The 23733-nt window shown below is 47.1% G+C and overlaps 1 protein-coding gene across 1 annotated transcript in view; it reads right to left on the bottom strand.

Annotated features, from left to right (window-relative positions):
- Positions 1–21705, bottom strand: part of SPHK1 (sphingosine kinase 1) — a 137688-nt gene extending 115983 nt beyond the window's left edge. Inside the window, exon 1 of the mRNA XM_069200224.1 lies at positions 20841–21705. Coding sequence (XP_069056325.1) covers positions 20841–21231 — 391 coding nt within the window. The 5' untranslated portion in view covers positions 21232–21705. The remainder of the gene's footprint in view (positions 1–20840) is intronic.
- Between the last annotated feature and the right edge of the window lie 2028 nt (positions 21706–23733).

The raw sequence follows: 23733 nt of genomic DNA, 5'->3' as shown, positions 1-23733 counted from the left end.
AAGTAATTACTCAAATATTGATTTATATGGCACTTAATTTTTTTTTTATATGTAATTCTTTTATAGCGCTACTTATCCCAGTGTAGTGTATATTAAAAAACAATAACCGTGTAGCCATGGTTTTAGTCAGATACCACTGTATGCATCTGTAATATATGCAAAATGTTTTTATGGGGTACTCAAGAACAACTGTGTTAGTGTGATGCCTGGTAACAATCATCTACGGCACACATAACAGGTTATGTCAATGGATTTGGAAAGTGTGCAAGACCCCACCTTAAGAATGAATAATCCCAAAGTCTGAGTCAGCTTCCAGAAAGAGTTCAAACCAGAAAGACGTTGACAATGATGTATAGGTCAATAGCCAACCAGAACCATGGCTAAGTGGTTATATTTTTCCAGTATTCATTATCAGCCCTGAGGAAGTCTTGGATAAAGACGAAACACGTGTTGACTGTGCTCGGATTTAATCATATATTGCACAGGGCTGTGTTTGGACTGAACAACATACTGTTAACAGCTTTATCTTTTTCACGAATAATACCATAGATGTTGTTAGGATTGCATATATACCGCCATCCTTATAATTATTTAGGTCTAATAAAAAAGTGTTTTTATAGACACTTGGACTATAGAAACTTCTAAGTACGCAATTCTGATTGTTTGGTGCTCTAGACTTGTATTAGTGTTTAAACAATGTATAGGAAATATCATATAAGAGAATGAGTTTTATAAGGTGTAAGAATCACATATCATCCATACTTGTAGACATTATGGCCCTCATTCTGACTTTGGCGGTCTCAAAGCAGTAGCCCACTTACCTCTCTAAATAAAATACCAATTTGTGATCTGCATGCTATACAATGTGCAGGCTCATTAGCCCTCTATGCTAATTTATGAGTCAAAACTGTGACTGGACACAACACAGAACTCTCCCAGAGATTTGTTAACCACTAGCTACATCTTACTATTACCATAAACCCTTCAGAATTGCTGGGTGCACGATTATCTCTGCAGCAGGAGCCTTAACCCTGTAAGATATTTTAAAGTGCAGCCTCTCTGTGACCAATTCAATAATCTAGAACACATTACCTGTCGCATATGTCCTTATTGCCAATTTCTTTGCAGCTGATTTTTTTTTAACTTGTCTAAGTTGACTGTCAGACTGCTTTTCAATCTCTGCCCTTCTGGCATCACCCCCTTTCTTATGCCACACTTTGGCCCCCAACTTATGGGACCCTGAAGTATTTCTTTTTTCGATTCCAGCACTGAATTTGATGCAAATATTTTATTTCACAAGATTCCTTTTCTGCATTATCACATATGAAAGCACCTTGAAACACGAGTTCAGTATGAGTGCTGCACAAAATCGCCTTGTGTGTTGATTTAATAGACTATTATGTTGCTCCATGTATAGACTATAATGTCGCTCAATGTATAAAAATAATCTAAGCTACCTACTGGGTGCACAAAGATAACTGACTTGCCTCCTAATTTGATGTCAGAGTGGGAGGACTGAATGTGGCTACATTCAATTTGAGAATTATCACTTTTAACAAATGTCTTTCAGTACAGGGATGTAACATGATACACTAAGGTGAAACATTAAAGAAATACACTTTTTAATTATTAAAAGGTTTTGTCACATTTCTAGGTGTCGTTGCTGTCCTTATCTACACTTTCCATTTACACTTAACACTTTCAAGGCTCGTAGAGCACAGTGAGGACATTAACTCGTCTTGGCTCTACTTCCTAATTTATCATGCACTTCTTATTGTGAATCAAACTCCTAGAGCTGCTTTTGGTTTCTCTCTGAAGCCCCTTTGCCCCAGGATTGCATGTTCCTCTCCTCAGGGCTAATCACACAGCTTGCTCCCATCACAAGGCAGGACATGTGTTGGGACCTTCCCAGTAGGGTTCCTTTATCTTCCTTGCATGCTATCGATGGCATAACGTAAAATGATGGGGCCACCTGCAGAATGTGAAGAGGGGCAGATACTTCCATATCTCATAGATATTTATTAGCCTTTGAGCGGGATGGGGCCCCTCAGAAGGGTTTGGTGGCCTCTGAAGGGTTAGCCCCCCCCCCCTGCACTGCAGGAACATGAGTTATGCCACTACATGCTGTCCAGCAAGAGACATAGGCCCTCATTACAACATTGGTGGTAAATGCCGCCTACCACCACGGCGACGGCAGCCAAAATACTGGCACCGTGGCTACCAGCGGCCAACCGCATTATGACCGTAGACAGAATACCGCCAGAAGGCTGGCGGTATTCCGTCGACGGTCATGGCGGCAGACGGCAGCGGACGTCGGAAAGGTGGTGCTGCTGCCAGCAGCAGCGTCACGCCAGAAAAACATCGCAGACCATATCATGAGCAATGGTATGGCCTGCCGGTGTTTTGCTGGGGGACGCTGCTCCTGGCAGCAACGCCGCGTCCCGTCTCCTGCCCGAGGACCCCCTGCAAGCAGCTAAGTCGGATTCTCCGATAGGAGAGGGAGGTGGGGGTGTTGTGTGTGTGGGGGGGGTCTGTTTTTGTATGCGTGCAGGCAAATGTGAGTCGTGTTGAATGAGTGCGTGAATGACCTAATGTGAGTGTACGTGTATGTTGTGAATGCGTGTGTGCAACAATGTATGTTAGTGTGTGTTGCAGTGTGTGGGCCTGTATGTGTGCATGCGTGGGTGGATGTGGGTATGCGTGTGTGTATGAGTGTGTATGTGTGCACATGTGGGTGTGTAAATGTGCCGGGGGGTGGGAGGGGGAAAGTGGGGGAGGACTCTGGGTAGGGGGAGGGGGATGGGGGAGACACCTATCAGTGCAAGGGAAGGAATCCCCTGGCATTGATAGTGCCTACCGCCATGGTTTTCGTGGCGGTACGCTTCCCACGAAAACCATGGCGGTAGGCAGGGTCATAATCCTGAGGGTGGGATTGTGACGGCTGCCTGGCTGGAAACTGAAGTCTCCAGCCCAGCGGCCATTATCCCCCTGGTGGACGTAGTGGCACATTGGCGGTTTGGCTTGAGCCAAACCGCCAATGTCATAATTTGGGAAAAGGTACCACCAGCCTGTTGGCAGTACCTTTCCCCAAATTACCCCCGACCGCCAGGGTCGCAATGAGGGCCATAATGCCTTTCACATGTGCCTTTTTAAAAGACGCAGTCCGTTAAGGACTCTGGGCACTTTGAGGAAGCAGGGTGTGCGCTTGCACACCTTGAAAGGAACATAGAACATAACTCCAAATGATTGGAAGCATAGATACTATGCATTAGGTACTTTGGATGCTTTTGACAAAAGCAAACTACTGCAAATACATCTGAGAAAGACAATAGTGAATCATTTTTTATTGCGAAAGACTGGCTGAGGACAGAGGACATTGTAGTCAAACTGGGTGCACAGCCAAGAGTCAAAGGGAGCTCATAAACCCAAGAAAAACTTGAACACACGCAATAGGTTGCAAACGAGTGCACCATGCATGTCCTCAAACAAAAACAAGCTACCTTATCTGCTGCAGTGGGTATGATCTCTTCACTTATCCCTGCCCTCTTAGGGCCAGGTGAGCATCTTTCCCATACACGCAGCACCAGGAGAGTAAATGGGCATAGGACAGTCACAGCAAAACAGATCCTGCATGCGTCTATGGGCACCACTTAGTACCTTTCTGCAGTGTGGAAGGGTGTTATTTGCTGGAACACATCGTTAGGCATCTGAAGCAGTAAAGCCTTGACATTCTAAATAAAATGAAACTCTATGGTATGGCCAGGGTTGACCATGTCATAGTGTTTTTTTTGTTTACTTTTACCCGTGTTGCACAGCAGCTCGTTCTGCTTTTAAACATCTTTAAAAAACATTAGCAAAGACAAATAGCTCTGTAAGAGCTATGGGACGGGCCCGAGGGAACATAAAAAAAATAAGAATATTTTTAACAAGCCACACGAGGAAGGTACAGGGGAGCAGAGAGGGAGCAATAAGAACAGACAGCAGGAATGAGATAGGAAATGAACACGAAGGAAGCCCAGGAAAGTGGGGGGAGGGAGTACCACCAATGACCAGTGGGGGGGGGGAGGGGGAAGGGCACATCTACACGAGGGAGCAGAAGGAAGGCGAGACACATACTGCAGAGACATCCACTCTTCAAGAGTGCTTGTCTAAATCTAAAAAAAAAAAAAAATTATCTGCAGGAGCCTGCAGTCAGTAGAAGGACACTGCCCACAGACTCGAAACTGTAGTTGGTCCATGCTCCACAGGAGGAACAGAAACTTTAAGCCAAGGACTAAGCGGAAAGCCCAGAAAGCCACTTCCCAATAAGAATCAAGGAAACAGGAGCAAAGTGCTAGCCAACTAATGGTAAGTAATGGTAATAAAGGGGCAGCTCTGAGTCACTTTTAAGCTTTTGTTTTTGTTTAAAAGAGGTTTCACAAGGACAGCGCATGTGCTGCTGCACTGTTCAGGTGGGACCTAAAGCCTTATGGCTTTGAGCATGCCCCACACCTCAAAGGCAGAGCCTGATAACAGCACATTACTAAACTTGTGCTGGGGATTACGCCCCCCTTCTGCAACATGGCTGCACCGCCATGTAAAAGCTGGCAGAGAGTGGAGTGGCCCCATGGGGGCTGCACTTGGCAAGGGCAGTACAGGGGCCCCCATGGACAGCCCCAATGCGTTTTTTACTGTCTGCTGTTGCACCCTACAAACAGCAACATTGCCCCCAGCTCTATTACGAGCTGGATTCAGTGTATTGGGCTGTTTCCAGTTGGGCCAGCGGGAAACTCGTAATAGGGGCCGCAGGAAAGTCACCGCACTTGCAGTGACCTGACCGCAGGACTTTGGCGAGTGACATTTTCCACCCGCCGAAGTCAAAATGAGGGCATGGATGTCTATAATTCATAGTACTTGAATTGCTGTATTTAAGTTGTTTTGATTATTTGTGGTTGTGTGCAATACAAATACATTTACGAATACATTTTCAAATAAGTGAATTTCTCACATACTTCGCAAACATTTCCCTTAATCCTGCTTAATAAAAGGTCACTTGATAGGTGTGTCTGATCTCTGACACAATCTAAATATCTCTGTCCTGGCATTTCTTGCAATGTCGCGGAGATCTGAAGCAATCAAACTGTGGCATGATAACACTGTACATATATTTAGGACATGCCAGTGAAAATAAGTGTTATTATAACATAGCAAATAATTTAAAGCAACTTTACTAATAAACACACATTCAAACATTTATTACTACATTGTGAAGGTCAAATTCCAATTTTTTGCCAGTGTTTACTGCCTCACAGATTGCATATTACAGGTGCTTTACACATGGAAACACCTCTCCTTCTAGTCAAGAGGCCTCTTCAATATGAGTGTATCTTACTGCACAGGTTTAACCTACTGCATCCTGGTTTTAGTTAGCATTTTTTTTAAAAAGAAAGACAAATGAAAAAATGCCAAGGCATAAATTACATGTGCAGATGTGCAGAATATAATATGCTATTTATTGCGAGGTGGGGGGCATCATGATGACTCACTCCAGTCTTTGCCTTTTATGAGTTATGTCCTCTCCCCACAATCTACAATGGCATTAAATAGCACATTACACTCATCCTGTGTCCAAGCCCTGCACCCTAACTCCTACCTTCAGAAGCAACTTACGAGTTAAACACAAAATTGCAGATGAATCCAGTACCTAAAATGGCCCAGCAAGCTTGCATCTTGGCTACAACTTATACAATTTTAAGGTGCATGTTTCAGGATTTTTTTATTTTGTCTATACTTCTGGACACCCCCGGCTACTGTCCTGCCTTTTTTGGGTTGGTTCCCCCAAAGGCTTTTTCTCAACATGAAGTTCGCCAGTTGGAGTTGACTCACACGTTTGAAGATGGAGGGAAAAAAGTTTCAGCTCTATTCCAGCCAATCACATTTTGTAAAAAAATTCAAAACATGATTGACAGACTTCAAGAGTCATGAATTGCAGGTTAAACTGACAGGGATATACAAAAGTGTTAAACCTATAGACCCAGCATGCTAACCTTTTAAAAAGCTCACTTCTCAAAAACTACTGGACTGATTTACACCAAACCAAAAAACGTGATTGCCTTCTGAGTAAAGCTCTATTTTCAAGCCAAGTTTGGTATGACTCCAGTCAGCCATTTGGGATGTAAATTGTGAGCAACATTTCCCGTGGAAGCTAAAATGGGAAAATGTTTATTTTTTACCCTCCCCCTTAACTTTTTTTCCCAGTGGACGGATCTGCACTAAAAAAACTGAATGCACTCCGGGGACCCTTCAATGCTTGCCAACTAGAGACTGCACTCCATGCTACCAATCCCAGCCATGGTCTTAGAGAAAGTAATCAACAGACACCTGACCAAATGTCTCAAACACTACCAACTCCTCGACTCCACTCAGTCTGGTTTCAGACCCAACCACATCACAGAAACTACCATCATTGCCGCCAGGGATGACATCCACATGACTCTGGACAGACAAGAGACAGTGGCCCTCATCGTCCTGGACCTCTTTGCAGCCTTCAACATGGTCTATCACCCCGCCCTCATCCAACACCTACATGGCATCGAAATCCAAAGACACGCACTCCAATAAAACTGCTCCTTCCTGAATAGAAGGATCCAGTCAGTCAGACTGACACTGTACACCTCTGCGGGAATTCTGAAAGGATCCTTCCTGAGCCTGACCCTTTTCAATGCATACATGAACCCTATTGCCAGCATCGTCCTGTCCTGTGCCGATGGAATGCAACTCATTTTCTCCTTCACAGATGCCCAGTACCTTGATCAAGTTCAATGCCTGCATGATTGAAATCGCCCACTGGATGAGGACCATCTGTCATAAAACTAAACACTGACAAGACAATAATAGTGATCCTTGGGAGAAGCACTTCACTGTGGGACTCCACCTGCTGGCCAACAGAGCTGGGACTGACACCCGCCCCCACGCCAAGAACTTCAGAATCATCAACAGCAAATGCTACATGACCGGCCAATTCAATGCCGTCACCGACTCATGCTTCCATACCCTGAAAATGCTGAGGAAGATTTTCAAATAGCTCCCAATCAGCTTGTGGAAAACCGCCATGCATGCCCTAGTCACAAGCAAGCTGGTCTACGGGAACACCCTCTACCCTGGGATCAAAGAAAAACTCACCAGAAGAATGCACACCATTCTCAACTTAGTAGGCAGAATCACTCTGAACCTCCCACACCGCACTCACACCACACCACACCACATCTGAAGGAGCTTCACTCGCTCTCCATACACAAAGAAGTAAAATTCAAACTCCTCACCCACACTTTCAAGACATTCCATAACACTGGTCCAGCATATCTCAAAAAGCGCATCTTCTTTCATAAACCATTACGACACCGCCACTTGTCCAGACTCCTACTTGCATGCATCACACACATAGAGAAAACCAGATCCAGTGGTCAAGCCTTGTTCTACATCGCTCCTAAAGTGTGGAATAACTTGCCTCTATGCCTAAGAACTTCCTCCTCACTTCTTGAATTCTGCAAGAAGCTGAAGACCTGGCTTTTCAAGTAGTCCCACCAAGCCCTAGGTTTGGCTATGCTCACACCTGCTCAACATCAGTATACCCTCCTGGATGATGACAGTGCGCTTTACAAATCTGCAAAAACTTAGCTGACTAACTAAGCTGACTGCCAAGTTTTATGCAAATCTATCCACTGGGTCAAATGTTATGGGCAAATCAAAAATGCCTTTTTCAATGGAAACACAGCCTGAAACATAAATACACAGTGACTATTGCCACTGTGCAGTACAGATAAACAAAGCCTGTCTCTCTGTTATTGCCAAAGCAAGATGAATGCATATGTTAACTGTTGGTTAAATGGGAATTAAAGGATTTTTACCGCTGGCTGCTGGAAGTGATCCAGAGTGCAGGGATGATTCGCATCACCACCCACGAACAGCTCAACCCGGATGTGCTGCAATTCTACTGCCTCAGAATCACAAGGCTGCCAGGGAAAGGCCTGGGGGACTCTCTGTTACACCCTAGCTTCTTTTGTACAGGTTGAACAGGTAGGTGTGCTCAGAGTGTGTATGTTTTGTGGAGACAATGGGGCTGTTCTCAACACAGGGTTCAGTATACCAAGGTTTTTCTATTGAAATTCAGCTTTATTGCCACTAAATTGTGCACCCAAAGTGCTACACTCATAGTAGTGATAGGCTACTGCCATTGCTAGGAGTTAAGCAACACAAGAATGGTGGTGGCAGCATACAGTGTAGTGATCAGTGGGAGTGAAAAGTCCTTTTCACTTGTGTCACTAGAGTGAAGCTTACAGGCTCAAGCAATATTAGTCCCACTGCTGTGTGCTTTACTCACTCTTGCCGTACATCGAAGTGGTGTGTTGTGCTGGGAAGAGCGTGTATGTTACATTCAAGCGCTGGGTGTATGTGTGCCTGTGAATTGTACAGTACATGAAGAATTCTGGGTTCCATTTTGGGAGACCCGGGGCTAACTGGAGGCACATGAGGAGGTATAGGAACAACCAGACAGATTTGTGGATTGCTGCAGTCCTGTGAGTTGGGTGGGACACACTGGAGGAAAAGATGGGCTCCTCACTGTACTTCAAAGGGTGCTCTTTGATTCACAGAGGTCACTAGGAAGGGGTCTTGGTATATCTCAGGAAGTAGATGTGGCTGCTAAGAGATTCATAAAGAGGAGGACTGTGTCCCTGGAGGTAACCTTTTGAAACGCCTATCACTTTGGCTGACTTTCAGGTGTGAACCTCTAGTCAGTCCCTTAGCTGGTGTTGTGGGGCTATCAGATTTGGAGTTGCTTCTGTTGTGACAAACTGCTTTCTGGAGGAAGGACAAGACAGAGTAGAGGCCACTCCAAAAGGAAATGGACCCGCACCATAAACTTCAAAGATTCAGACTCTAAGTCACATTTGGTGTCTGGAAATGGACTATGAAAAGGGGAGTTTGAAACCCTAGAAATTGTCATCTGCCGAGCAGCCATACGGGCTGTGTGAGGAGGGGAAGCTCTGCAAGACTTCTGCCTGTTACCAGGACTGGGGGCCAAGGCCTGCAAGTCCCCCAGCTGAGTGAGCGGACATCACCCAGGGAATCAAAGATCACCTGTCCCTTGAGCCTAGATCACCAGTGCCTGCCTGCTTGCCAAGACCAGGGTGCCCTGTGAGGAAGAGGAGAGCGTTGGAGGGAGCAGATCAAGTGGTGGATCCAGGTGATTGGGTCCCTGTTGAGGTGTGTGAAGAGGGGGCTGCTGCCCATATGCAGGTTAAAGTTAGTGACCCCCTTATGCCAGAGAAGGGCCACCATGACGCGAGCCATGAACTTTGCTGAACCAATCGGGTTGTTGTTCATATGCAGGTCTAAGTCGGTGACCCTGTATGCCTGATGGGACTGCCATGAAGATTACTGCTGTGCTGATCGGGCCCAAGCCCGTGTTAAAAGTGAAGTCAGTGACTCTGTGTACCAGATGAAATTGCTGTGCAGATTACTGCTGTGCCAATTAGGCCTCAGCCTGTGTGCGGAGTGAAGGCAGTGACCCTATGTGCAAGGTGGGGCCACCGTGATGATTGCTGCTGTGCTGATTGGGCAATATTACTTGTGCAGATTGAGGATGGTAAGCCCCGACTGATGAACAGTGCCAGAAGTGTTGAATTCAGAAGCCATAGTAGGCTGGCCATGGGACATCAGGAGTAAAAGGCCTCTCAACACCCCCACCCCCACTGCTGGGCCCAGTAGCTCCTGCTTGCGCCATGGCCCTCTGAGCAGGGCTCTGACAGTGTTAAATCTACAAAGTGTCTAGATTGTTTTGACATTTCTAACAGTAGAGGATTAGTTTGCTCCTAGTTGCCAAGTATCCGATGTCACAAGTGGCACTGACACTAGTCCTGGCTTTTTAGCAAACAGCACATTTGGGGTTTTACGTCTATATTTAAAACTGTATGAGCAAAACTAGAAATTCCAGAATACAAGCTAAGGTTAGTGGGAAAAAAAACAGGACTACCTCGAGTTGTAACATGACCTAGGACCACTGAGCAGCTTTGTGGGTGTTCCATGGGTAGTATCAGAGGTGTGGTCTGTGCAAATGTAGTGAATATCCTTAGTGTAATTGTGTGGGTATCCAATCCCTCCTCGTTTTTCTCTCATTGGAGAAAAAATGCACAATGAACAAGCATTGGCAAAACCAATAGGTCTGGATTTAATGTGCTAACCCATGTCGTGTTAGCATATTAGAGTGAGACACATGGAAGGGAGCCATCAGGAAAAGACAGTAAGGGCTATAGTTGCAAAGTAGTCCCTCATGCAGTTCATTGCAAGCATTCAAGTAGAAGTGGTCGGATACACTAAAACTGTCAACAGTATTAGGTGACAGATGGATATTTCACTGTGTTGAACCAAGGTGCGATTTACATACTCTCAAGCCAATGGCTGAAGAGACTGGTAAGAAAAAGAGGTTCAAGGCTGAAAGGTGCAAATCCAATATGCACTCTATGTATATTATTAGCACTGTTTGTTTCGGAGCTACTGTGTCAAATTCCAAACCTTGAATCCCTTCAGGTGATATTGTTAGCAACAGGTCGTTCGATTTCTATCCAATCAAAACCCAGACCTAAATGTATTTTTTCACATGAAGAAAAAATGTATTTTAAAAATGTTATCGCTGAACAATTTCCCCAATTCTATACACATCTAGTGGGTTTGTAAGTCCACAGTTATGCCAAAAGCAAAACAACGCATCTCAGAATCCAAAATGCTGATAGCTAAAATGCACATGCACATTGATAGAGATGATAGTGACCCTGGGGAGATGGTCCACTTGGCAAATGTCCTCCCTTGTCATGATTTACAGTGCTACAACTATAGTTCGCAAGAGAGCTCATATATATGACATGCATAAACTACATTGACATAATGTTTCAAATCCAGCAGGAGTGTAAATGCAAAAAGATTACCCAAGTATACGAGCTGCTCACAACTGACATTGGGAAACTGTAAATTTTCAATTAGGGTTAAGTTTCCCCATATTCAGAATATTTTAGCTCAGCGGGGTAGCTGCTCTAAAAAAGAAAAATACGTGCGGTCCTTCCCTGTGAGAAAACCAGCAGCTTTTTATTGCACTCACTCAAAAAATAGCACAACACAGCACTGTATTAACAAAGCGTTGTTTTTGAATGATGTCTATGGCGGAGAGACGTACAAATAAAGTTGTTCTCGTGTGATGCTAAACGGGGTTAATTATTGCTTGACAGCGCACATTAAGAATAACTCGAACCAAACATTTGCATCAATAAGTGCACTGTTTCCACCCCATTACACCCATTTTACAAGGATTATTGGGTTCCTGCACTATGCAACAGAAGGCCACTTGGTGTAGAGAGCCACCCGGCCTCTCCCCTACATTGTAGCACACATACAGCTGGAAGGCCGAGGGCAGCCCGGTGCCATAAATGAAGGCTGGGTGATCGCTTGTGGTCACTCGGTGATACCCTGTATCTAGTGTGTCTGCCTTCAGATACTATATGCCCTGTGGCATACCGTGAGCGTCCTGTATCCCTGCCGTAGCAACTTCCATTGGCGATGAGGTCAGTAATAGCCCCACATCTAGGGGGCAACTGATTATGATGATGGCTCAGCTGGGCACCAAGCAGTACAGGAGACAGCATGCTTCAGCGTGGTGTGAGACCTCTGCCATCTGCTACAGCTGCCGGCAGACGCTTGCAGCCCCTCTGCAGGCGAGAGGGGCACAGCCAAGGCCTGAGGCCGCACTTGAGTTGGGTGCCCTATCCTATGCCTGTCGCTGCAGTGCCCGTATAGACGGAACAGCCCACGGCATCGACGAGGCTGCAGTTTGCTGGGAGACGCGGCTGCTGTGGCGCCTAGCAGTCACTCACTGTGCAGCATGTGGCCCTTGAGACCCATATACTGTGCACATGGCTCGTGAAGGGCCCCAGGGGAAAGCTCGAGCAGTCTGCCACTGCTGCAGGTGTATCGGGGAAAGCAAAGCCCCGGAGACAGCGTTTGAAGCTACCATGGGCCAGATGTAGGTAAGTTGGGTCTTGCGACTCGCAAACTGCGAGTCAGACCGACTCGCAATTTGCGAGTCGCAAAACCCTATGCACAACAGTGTCCTGGACACTGTTTGCGACTCGCAAGGGGGTCGCAAATGCCCACCTCATGAATATTCATGAGGTGGGTCGCAATTTGAGACCCCCTTGGGGCTCACTCACAGGGATGGTGGCCTGCTGGAGACAGCAGACCACCATGTCTGTGACTGCTTTTAAATAAAGCATTTTTTTTTTTTTTGGAATGCTGCCCGTTTTCCTTAAAGGAAAACGAGATGCATTACAAAACTAAAAAATGAAACGTTTTCGTTTCATTTTTTCAGAGCAGGCAGTGGTCCATAGGACCACTGCCTGCTCTGGAAAAATGTTTTTAATGCCATTCACAAAGGGGAACCCTTCCCATATGCGAATGGGTTAGCACCCATTTGAAATGGGTGCTAACTGCGATTGGTTTGCGACTGCGTTCGCGGTCACAAAGCAATCTGGCATTGCACTGCGACTCGCAACTCCCCTTCCTAATAGCGACTCGCAAACCCATTTTGCAATTCGGTAACCAGGTTACCGAATCGCAAAACGGGTTTTGTGCATTGCATAGTGCAGTTTGCACGTCGCAAACAGCGAAAATCGCTGTTTGCGACGTACAAACTGTTACCTACATCTGGCTCCATATTCCTGCATTGCTGGCAACAGTGAGTTTAACTATATGTACACAAGGCACTTTCTGATCTATGTTAACGGACAATATAAATGCTAAAAGAGGATAACGAGGAAGAGTAACATATGTGGTTGTCAGAAAGGAAAACAAAAGGGCAAAGTGACTTTTGTGAGAAAGTGAAGGACAGATCATAGTGTGTGCCTGCATTGTAGCAAACTCCACAGTACCAGCCCAAAAGCCAGGCGATCCTGAACGTGGTGGGGATTTAAACTGCAGGAAAAAAAAAACTCAACTATGTCTGCTCAACAACAAAATGCAGCGCCACCTGCGCCCCAGTTGTCTGTGCATGCTTCTGTTACAGCTTTGCTGCCCTTTAGCCAGCCAGTAGATCCTGCTACAGCCACCCTACGCTGGTGTCAATGGATAGGGCACCTCCAACGCTACTTTCGAGCCATACGCAAGACAGATGGAGCAGTAAAGAGATCCATGATGCTCCACGTGGGCGGCGAGGACTTGTACAACCTATTCACACATCTCCCCAACACAGGAAGAGATGATGACTTTGATCCTGCCATGTGTAATAGGCCTTAAGAAAACTAAAGAGGGCCTAGTCTGGTCAACACACAAATTAGAAAACAAACGTGCAGAAGTCTATATTATACGAAAAAAGTACAGGCCTCGGTTTGAACATAATGGTCAAGAAGAAACGCAGGGCCAGAAAGGAGAATGAGAAGAGAGGCCAGGTGCAGGGTAAAGCAGTTACGATTCAGCTTAGCATACCACTGATAACTTAGAAGGACGCACACACACAAGGGAGAGTCTGAACTAGTTTCTGATAGCGGGAAAGGAGAAGGGTAAATCATGACAGACTTGAAAAGGAGACACAGTGTTAGATGTTTGTGTTTCAAGGCTGGCAGAAAGGAGGAGACAGGACATAAAACTTTAGAGACTGGTAGACGTGTAGGGAGAACATATTGGTAGAGGTCACAGGGCAGGATTGAACGACATTGTGTATGTTAGATAATATGTGCGTAATAAATCTGCCATTAATGTATTTTTGTAACAAGCAGTCAGATAGCGTTTAAAGAATTATTGTTTTGTTAATTATAAGTGTTGGGAAGGAAGTGGATTTTAAGTGCCCACCAAGTGTATAAAAATCACTGTGTGTAAGAGCTGAGTTGAGTGTGGCTTCAGTTGCAGAACTGTGCTGTACTCCCGGCCATATTTTATTTTATTTTATTTTGCTTATAAATACTCAATTATTACTAGAATTGTGTCACTTCTTTATTATTGATAAGAAATTCAACTACATGTGGCAGCCCTAAATCGGCACTTTGACCTCCAACTCAATCCCTACTACAAAAGGTTCAAACTTAGGCAGACCCGACAAACAGTCTGTAGACGTGTTGTACGTGTGCCCATGCAAGCTGGCAAGTATGTTCACTGACATCGACCAACGAGCTGAAATCAGGGCTTAACCAATCCAAGGCTGCCAGTCATCCACACTCGAAAAACTCATACTTTGCCAGTCAGGCATCACCTTAGACAACATCCTGATACTGGTGAGATCCCACGAACTGACAGACAGCAGGGCTGAAGACATGGAGGTGGCACTAGTAAGAGGTGCAGCCCTGTCAAATGTGACGAAAACAGTAACAATCAAGGAGGAGCATGTCGTTGCCATCCAAAGACGCCCTACTTGGCCACTCCCAAATAATCTGAGAAGGGATACGGGAATTGCAGGTAATGCATTGGATGGCAAACGTGTACCCAGGGCAAGAAAAATTGTGCTTGACATGTTACCACATGAACCATTTTGCCAATATATACCGCAGGGGCGGCCCTAGCACAAACACAGGGTACCATGGGCAGGAGTGGTCTAACCTCCGGCAGCTATCTCTTGATGAAGACAAAGAGGAGCATTTGAGGCAATGGCTAGATACCAGGAGTCACCCTGCAGATGATGACGACGATTACATTTTCACAGTATCTGCTGGCAGAGAGAACAATCACAAGCGGCCCATGCCGATGTGCAAATTGGCAATTGGAGGGACACAAATCACCGCCTTGATTGACACGGTGCATCTTTGAATGTCATGGACACAACCCAATTCCACAAACTTGTGCCATGGCCATAGCTGTCACCAATCAAAGCCAGAAATTCCAAGTATGGAGGAACAGAAACACTCCCCCTGAGAGAAGTCATAGATGTAACAGTAGAAAATGAAGGAAAAACAATGCAAGCCAGATTTCATGTAACCAAAGGAACACTGACACCTTCCTCAGTTGCCACACCATGGAGGGCCTAGGTTAGGTCTTCTTTGCCCGACAGGTGCATAAATCACATGCAGCGAGCATCCTGGAGCCATTACCACAGTTATTCGTAGGTCTGGGATGCCTAAAGGGGTTGACAGTAAAGCTTCACATTGATGAGACCAGTAGCTCTTAGACACAGAAGAGTGCCATTCCACCTATGCCCACTTGTCAAAAAGGAGTTGGACCAACTTGAACGGCTGGGAGTAATCGAAAAAGTGACAGGCCTGACCCCATGGGTATCACCTCTCATGATAGCCCCCAAGCCTAAGAAACCAGGAGCCATAACACTATGCGTCAACATGCGGCCCCCAAACAAAGCAATATGCCAAGAATGGCTCTTCACCCCCACACTAGACAACATAGTGGCCGATGTGAATGGAGCTCATGGTTTTCAAAACTGGATCTAAATGCTGGAAACTGCCAGCTGGAGCTTGAAGAAGCCAGCAGGTACATCACCACATTCTCAACAAACATAGGTCTTTGCATATACAGACGCCTCAAATTTGGGATCTCATTGGCCGCAGAATTGCTCCAAGACGTCGTCTGAGAGACCCTGTCCGGGTTGGTCAACATGCTGAACATGAGCGATTACATTCTGATGTTCTCAGACATCTTGGAATATCACCAGATCACCACGTGGGGTGAGAGCTTCACTAATGCAGCTAGTGAACTGTGGTTTGACGCTTCACAGACAAAAGAGCTCTTTCTACACAAATGCTGTTGAGTACTTTGGACACAATTTCTCAAGCAGCGGACTTCAGGTCGACCCGAAGTAAGTTGACAATATTTGAATAGTAGCTGTCCCAAGAAATGTGTCTGAAGTGAGAAGCTTCCTGTGTATGGCCAACTACTGTGAGCAATTCATCCCCAACATAGCCACTCTGTCAGAGCCCCTCCGGGCCCTAGACAACTGTGTCTGCCCTTGAGAATGGGATGGCAGAACCGAGCAGGCTAACAGAATGGTGAAGGAAGCAGTCCTGGAAAATGCAGAGATGGAGTACTTTAACCCTAAGTGCAGAACAGAACTGGCAGTGGATGCAAGCCCCGTGAGCCTTGGTGCCATCCCAACAAGAAAAGGTGTTGTTGCCAAAAGTATCTCAGTGAGTACCCTCAGTAAGAAGGTAAGTACTATACACAAGTTATATGAACACAAACCAAAATTAGGTAAGTAAGAGCAAGAAAAGTAATGCAAACAGTGTAGAATTATAATAGGTTGCCATAGGAGCACATAGGGATAAGGGCAACACAAACCATATACTCCAAAAGTGGAATGCGAACCACGAATGGACCCCAGACCTATGTGAGCTTGTAGGGGGTCGCTGGGACTGTAAGAAAACAGTGAGGGTTAGAAAAATACCTAACCCCAAGACCCTGAAAAGTAGGAGTAAGGTACACCTACTACCCCCAGAGAGCACAGAAGTCTTGATAGGGGGATTCTGCAGGAAGAACAAACACCAGCAGTGCACTGACAACGGATTTCCGGACCTGAGTACCTGTAAAACAAGGGGACCAAGTCCAATAGTTGCGACAGTGTCCGGGGGGGCAGGAGCCCGGGAAACCCCAGCTGAAGGTGCAAGGAAGCTTCCACCGGTTGGAAGAAGCTTGGAGTTCTGCAAGAAAGAAGAGGACTAGAAACTTCTCTGTTGGAAGACGGATATCCCACGTTGCGATGAAGCTTGCAGAGGTGTTCCCACGCAGAAAGACCACAAACAAGCCTTGCTAGCTGCAAGGGTTGTGGTAGAGGTTTTTGGGTGCTGCTGAGGACCAGGAAGGACCAGGATGTCGCCTTTTGCAGGAGGAGACAGAGGGGACGCTCAGCAACTCAGAGAGCCCTCACAGAAGCAAGCAGCACCCGCAGAAGTATCCCAACAGGCACTTGGAAGAAGAGTGAACCGGAGTCCACGTGAAGTTAAAAAAGGGAGTCCCACGACGCCGGAGGATAACTCAGAAGGCTGTGCACTGCAGGACGGAGTGGTGGGGACCCAGGCTAGGCTGTGCACGAAGGAAATCCTGGAAGAGTGCACAGGGGCCGGAGCAGCTGCAAATCACGCAGTACACAGCTTTGCAGTCTAGCGTGGGGAGGCAAGGACTTACCTCCACCAAACCTGGACTGAAGAGTCACTGGACTGTGGGAGTCACTTGGACAGAGTTGCTGTGTTCCAGGGACCATGCTCGTCGGGATGAGAGGGGACCCAGAGGACCAGTGATGCAGTATTTTGGTGCCTGCATTAGCAGGGGGAAGATTCTGTCAACCCACAGGAGATTTCTTCTGAGCTTCTGGTGCAGGGTGAAGGCAGGCTACCCCCAGAGCATGAACCACCAGGAAACAGTTGAGAAAGCCGGCAGGATTAGGCGCTACAATGTTGCTGGTAGTCGTCTTGCTACTTTGTTGCGGTTTTGCAGGCGTCCTGGAGCAGTCAGCGGTCGATTCTTGGTAGAAGGTGAAGAGGGAGATGCAGAGGAACTCTGGTGAGCTCTTGCATTCGTTATCTGAAGAATTCCCCAAAGCAGAGACCCTAAATAGCCAGAAAAGGAGGTTTGGCTACTAAGGAAGGAGGATTGGCTACCAAGAGAAGTAAGAGCCTATCAGAAGGAGCCTCTGACGTCACCTGCTGGCATTGGCCACTCAGAGCAGTCCTGTGTGCCCCCAACACCTCTGTTTCCAAGATGGCAGAGTTCTGGGACACACTGGAGGAGCTCTGGGCACCTCCCCTGGGAAGGAACTGGTCAGGGGAGTGGTCACTCCCTTTCCTTTGTCCAGTTTCGCGCCAGAGCAGGGCTGGGGGATCCCTGAACCGGTGTAGACTGGCTTATGCAGATATGGGCACCATCTGCGTCCATCAAAGCATTTCCAGAGGCTGGGGGAGGCTACTCCTCCTCAGCCCTTCACACCTATTTCCAAAGGGAGAGGGTGTAACACCCTCTCTCAGAGGAAATCCTTTGTTCTGCCTTCCTGGGCCAGGGCTGCCTGAAACCCAGGAGGGCAGAAACCTGTCTGAGGGGTTGGCAGCAGCAGCAGCTGCAGTGGAAACCCCGGAAAGGCAGTTTGGCAGTACCTGGGTTCTGTGCTAGAGACCCGGGGGACCATGGAATTGTCTCCCCAATGCCAGGATGGTGTTAGGGTGACAATTCCATGATCTTAGACATGTTACATGGCCTTGTTCGAAGTTACCATTGTGACGCTATACATTGGTAGTGACCTATGTATAGTGCACGCGTATAATGGTGTCCCCGTACTCACAAAGTCCGGGGAATTTGCCCTGAACGATGTGGGGACACCTTATGTGCAGTGGTAAATGGCTATGAAATAACGTGGACTTTATTTCACTCAGGCTGCAATGGCCGGCCTGTGTAAGAATTGTCAGAGCTCCCTATGGGCAGCCCATAGGGATCTCCTGGAACCCCAATATCCTGGGTACCTCAGTACCATATACAAGGGAATTATATGGGTGTACCAGTATGCCAATGTGAATTGGTAAATTTAGTCACTAGCCTGTTAGTGACAAATTTGGAAAGCAGAGAGAGCATAACCACTGAGGTTCTAGTTAGCAGAGCCTCAGTGAGACAGTTAGGCACCACACAGGGAAACATATAGGGCACATACTTATGAGCACTGGGGCCCTGCCTGGCAGGGTCCCAGTGACACATACACTAAAACAACATATATACAGTGAAATATGGAGGTAACATGCCAGGCAGGATGATACTTTCCTACACCAGGCCACAAACAATCTGGCCAGTCAAGATCGCAGACCAGTAGTCTCGGACTTCATCATAGGAGACAAAGTGATCATGAAAAATCGACACCCAGGATGGAAATTCCGCACTCCCTTTGAAACAGAAGTGTGGGAAATCACAAGAATCCAAGGAGCCATAGTCACTGTTCAACGAGGAGGATCCACGGTGTCTAGAAACGTGTCCTGGTTCAGCAGGTCCGGTCGGCAGAAAATGAGCAAGTCAACGGCCAAGGATCTCTGGATGACACACCTGGACCTGATATGATTACCCCCAGCCGAGCCCGTCAGGACATAGCATTAGCAAGGCCCGAGCAAGCAGTGATGGCTCCAAGAGAAACAAGTTACCAAGCGCCTGCAACTCTGATGGGCGTGAATGATGGACAAACCATGAGTCTGGACGTAAGTGGCCGCAGCTAGAGGTATGGACTCGGCCTAATCATGCACCCAGCCAGAGACTAAGGATCATTTATGTTTCATCGCAGTTCATTGAATACCATGTGATTGTTCTATATTAGTAAAATTTGGGAGGGATGTAGAGTGCCACCTGGCCACTCCTACTTTGTAGCACGCATACAACCAGAGAGCCAGGGGCAGCCAGAAGGGATAAATAAAGCCTGGGTGATTGCTCGTGGTTACTCTGTGATACCCAGTATCTAGTGCAGGGTTCTGCAACCTTTTCTGTAATAAGAGCTACTTATATTTAATTTAAAAAAAACTCCTGAGCTACCAATATTATTAGAGATATAGCAGTAAGCACATAAGACAAGATTACAATAGTGGCAACCATATGAAAGATCAGCAGCGATCCCCTCATCGCTACAGGCATGGTGGTCAGCAGCAATGTAAAAGCTATTAAGTCAGTGTTGAATGTGGCCGTACATGGGTATAAAGAATTAGCCAAAGCTGATATGTGGCTTTGGCCTATTTATTATTAGTAATAGTCTCCACGACACGGTTTGATTTTATCACTCAAATATCATCTATAAATAGATTTTGGAAATTCAAACTTTTTTCTCCACACATCAACTTTTTAATTCTGAAAATACACACCTTTTTTTATTTCAATACATGCTTTTCACTTGGTAAAGATATATTAATTGACCCAAGCAATAGCTTCTAAATGAGTTCAATGGGCCGCACATAGGAGAGCTACTTACAGGTAGCCAGAGAGCTATCCGTAGCTCACGAGCTACTCGTTGGAGGAGCCTGATCTAGGGTGTCTGTCTCGCTTTATATCGCCCGAACACCTGTGCAAAACTCAAGTTTTTGTATCAAAGCGCTGTAATGACAGCGGCCACCAATTTCACCTAGATGACACAGGGCTCATTTGAGACACCAGGACTTTACACCGGCCTCTGTCGGAGCAGACATAAACACAGCTGCACACCGTGCGGCCGCGCTGCTCGCGACACGACGCGTGGGCTTGTCAGAGGCCCCGTGACCGGAAGAAATGTGAAAAACAGAGCTGACCCAGGACTCTCCCCAAACAGGTTCGCCCGCACTGGCGCAGTGGAAGCCGGGAACTTTAGGAGGCCGTGAGGGCAAGGAGCTCTGCAGGGTGGAGCGGCAAATTCATTTTATTCCAACACTAGTGATTTTTTTATAAGGCGCGCCCCGCGACTGCAGTCACCACTTGGAGACTAATACCAGACATAGCTCTTCAACTCAGTGGCACTCGGTTTCTTCAACTCAGGATAAAAGTCCGAATCAGCCTTCCGAACCTGTGCCCTGCAGGTTACATCCAGATATCGATAGGATGTGAATCTGAACCTTTAGATGGGTGAATCCGCCCTGAAGCACGATACGTGCATTATAGAAAGATGCTCAAACCTCACCTGTTGACCACTCCCCAAGAAGCGTTTTCACACACGGAGTGGGGGCGGTGCTCTAAAGCGCCCTGAGAAGATATGAATTTCTGAACAGGCAATAAAAGGTTCCGTTTCTTGTAAATAGATTGGGGTATGTTAATTCCCCGCCTTCTTTTTATAGCGACGAGGTCGGGCACATCGAGGTTCTCTAGGCACTATATCAGTGATAGGCGCACTTAAGTTATTCACTTACCTCCATGCGTGGGGACATCAGGCGTTGCAAGCTGGGTGATCCTCCGAGCCCACGTCTCGGCGGTCTGGCGGTTCGCCTCAGGATCCGGCGAGCCACCGACCCGGAAAGTGAGGCATAGCTCTCGCCTCCGCCGCCCTACAGGCGGGTAGGTGGTGACGATGAAATAGTAGCCAAGAGGATCGGCTGGGGGGCCCCGAAAGGCACAGCTTCCCAGACAGTCAGAATGCCGTACCACCTCGGGGACCCCTGGCGTGCCTTTAAGGCGCTGAACGTACAACCCGCTGGTGGTCAGGGTAAGGACGTACTCATCCGGGGGTCCCGGGACCTGCGTGAAACCTCCACAAAGGAGGATCTCTGAAGAAGACTCAGCACTCCAAGTCTTCAGGTCCATCGCGCTGCGCTCATATGTAGCGCCCAAAAGCTGGAGAGTCGAGCACACAGACGTACGAAAGAATATCTTGTAGAAGCTGCCGGGTGTCACTCTTATTAGATGGATGCCATTGCTTAAGGAAGTTGTATGGTACAGTTTCTGATATTAAAGAGATACGTCGGTGGGGACATGTTTCTGAGAGGTGGACAGGTAGGCGATTTCTGAGTAGAGTGGCTGGGGCTGCATAGCTTTTAAAGGTTGTGGTGATATAGCTCCTTGAAACTGGAAGTGTGTAGTTCGCCGACGGCGTATAATCCAGATATTGTGCGGATGTGTCCACCCGCACCCTAGAAGCTGGGAGTATATTGCATCTAGAAAGAATAGCCCGAATGCCTTGGCATGAGAGAGTCGAGGAAGGCGGCGGAGGCACCTGTTCCAGCTGGGAGATGTCCTGCACAAGGCGAACTCGGCGACAAACACACTGACCTACAATGGGCGTCCTTAGTAACTCCACGCCCACTCTGTGAAGCCACGAGCCACGGCTCCCCTGCCAAGGGCACCGGGGACCTTTACAGTACCAGATGGTCGCAGCCAGAGGAGTAGCTGGGTGGGTAGGTGGACGGTGGGGATCTTTTGGGGTGCTAGACCCTCTAGTAAATATATTTTCTAGAAAACAGTTGGGTACAGATACGTTGGTTATGGTGAGGTGTCTGTCGGATTTCACAAGAAATGTTTACATAAATACAGACGAAACCGCACCCACTCGTCTCCCTTTGCATTGCCTCTTTGGCCCCTCTCATGTGCCCTGCTTCTCAGGCAATGTATTGTGACAATACGCCAGGGTGATTGTTGGGAAATCCGGAGGTTCCCCCAATCGTACTCACCGATCTGCGCCCCTAATATAGCGCACAGGTTTCCAAACTTTTTAATGCCGCACCCCACTAGCCCCCCCCCCTCAGAATTTTACTCAATTATTCGAATAAGTTGGCAATTTCTAAATATGTCTAGGCTTATTTAAACATTACAGTTAAGTTCTCTTCTCTTTTTTTAAAAAATCAATACATTCTTTTCTGTTTGAAACAAAGCACTGTTATAAGCATAATGCTTCTTTTGGCCAGAGCCTGCCCACCCCACTCCTCCCCCCACCCCCCCCCCCCCCCCCCCCAACCACTTGAAGCCCCCCGGTTTGAAAACCCCTGCTTTAGGGTATTATTATCGGTATTATTTTAGAGGGCGAACTTCATCCCGAGTTACAGTCTAATGCCCTGGGCGTGGCTGGAGGTCTGAGGGGCCGCCTGCCTCTGGTGGTATACTATCATATTAATATAATAATTATTTTCATATCGCAAATAGGCTGTTCCAAGTCATCACCCTCTCTTGATAATGCATGTGGTGACATTCGAGCTCTCTTTTCTCTCCTTTCTCATTACAGTGTGTGAAGGATCTGTTTTGACACTTTTAATGTTGCCTTTTCGAGCCATAAATGTCGAAAACAGATTCCCGAATGCACAAAAAAATCACATGCCTTGCATTACGTTGTGAGATGAGCGCTTTACGCTTGGCCTGGGGCCATCCGGGACCTAACCTCTCAGAAGCTGCTTCCACTGTGTTGCAGCGCAAGTAGAGGCACCCCCTCCCCCCCAATACTCCTAGTCCCCAATTACAATGATCGGAAGAACCTATCAGTCCCAGACACACTTGTTGAGGCGAAATGAAGCTGCCTTCTGGTGCTCTGGAAGGTCACGCCCAGTGCTTCCGTTGAAGCGCGAGGGCAGGCAAGGCACCTGCTCACATGAGCGTGACTCCGGCAGAGCCAGTGTTAAGCGCATGCTTCTGGCTACGTCATGTTCCCTGCAGCTCCTGGTATTTTGTATGTTATCGCAGTCTTTATATCGCACCTCAAACCCACGACCTCTGGAGTTATGCAACAGGGGAGTGGCAATGCAGCAGGTGTACTAAATTATGCAGCAATAAGAGGCAAACTATGTGGCATAATGCAGCAAATTTCGTGCTACTGTTTGTCGTGATTGGACATGTTAACAGTCTCAGCAAAGGTTTCACCTCGCTTGTGTCAGTTTAACCTCAACTACGGTGATGCGCAACTGAAAGTTGGCCAGGCAGACTCTGAGAAAGGCCTCAAACTGCGAGGCACAATATGTCGGGCACCTTTAGTAACCTTTAATGAGTTTTAAATAGAACAATTGTTTTGTCAAAATTCAAATTATACAGTAGATAAAAGATTGGCGAATGCGGCAAATCCCTCATTGTTCAGAAATCACAGCATTCGCAGAATTACATAATTCTAGTGGCCCTGCTCTCCACGGAAGGGCGCTGATTGCTGAAGGGCCGGATAGACCAAGTAACACACAACGGGGGCGTGGGCAGGGGGCGACTGTCTGTATGTGTGTTTGGCGGGGGAGGAGTGGGGGTGCATTTGTTGTGGTCCTGTGCAAGTGCCCAGATACTTTTTATGACTCTACCGCCCACTCCTCCCACCGCCAGTTTGTTCCACGAACACTGCGC

The sequence above is a fragment of the Pleurodeles waltl genome, chromosome 7 (assembly GCF_031143425.1).
Source record: "Pleurodeles waltl isolate 20211129_DDA chromosome 7, aPleWal1.hap1.20221129, whole genome shotgun sequence".
Classification (NCBI taxonomy): Eukaryota; Metazoa; Chordata; class Amphibia; order Caudata; family Salamandridae; genus Pleurodeles; species Pleurodeles waltl.
The sequence above is the reverse complement of the archived record's forward strand: the minus strand, read 5'-3'. Positions and strand labels throughout refer to the sequence as shown.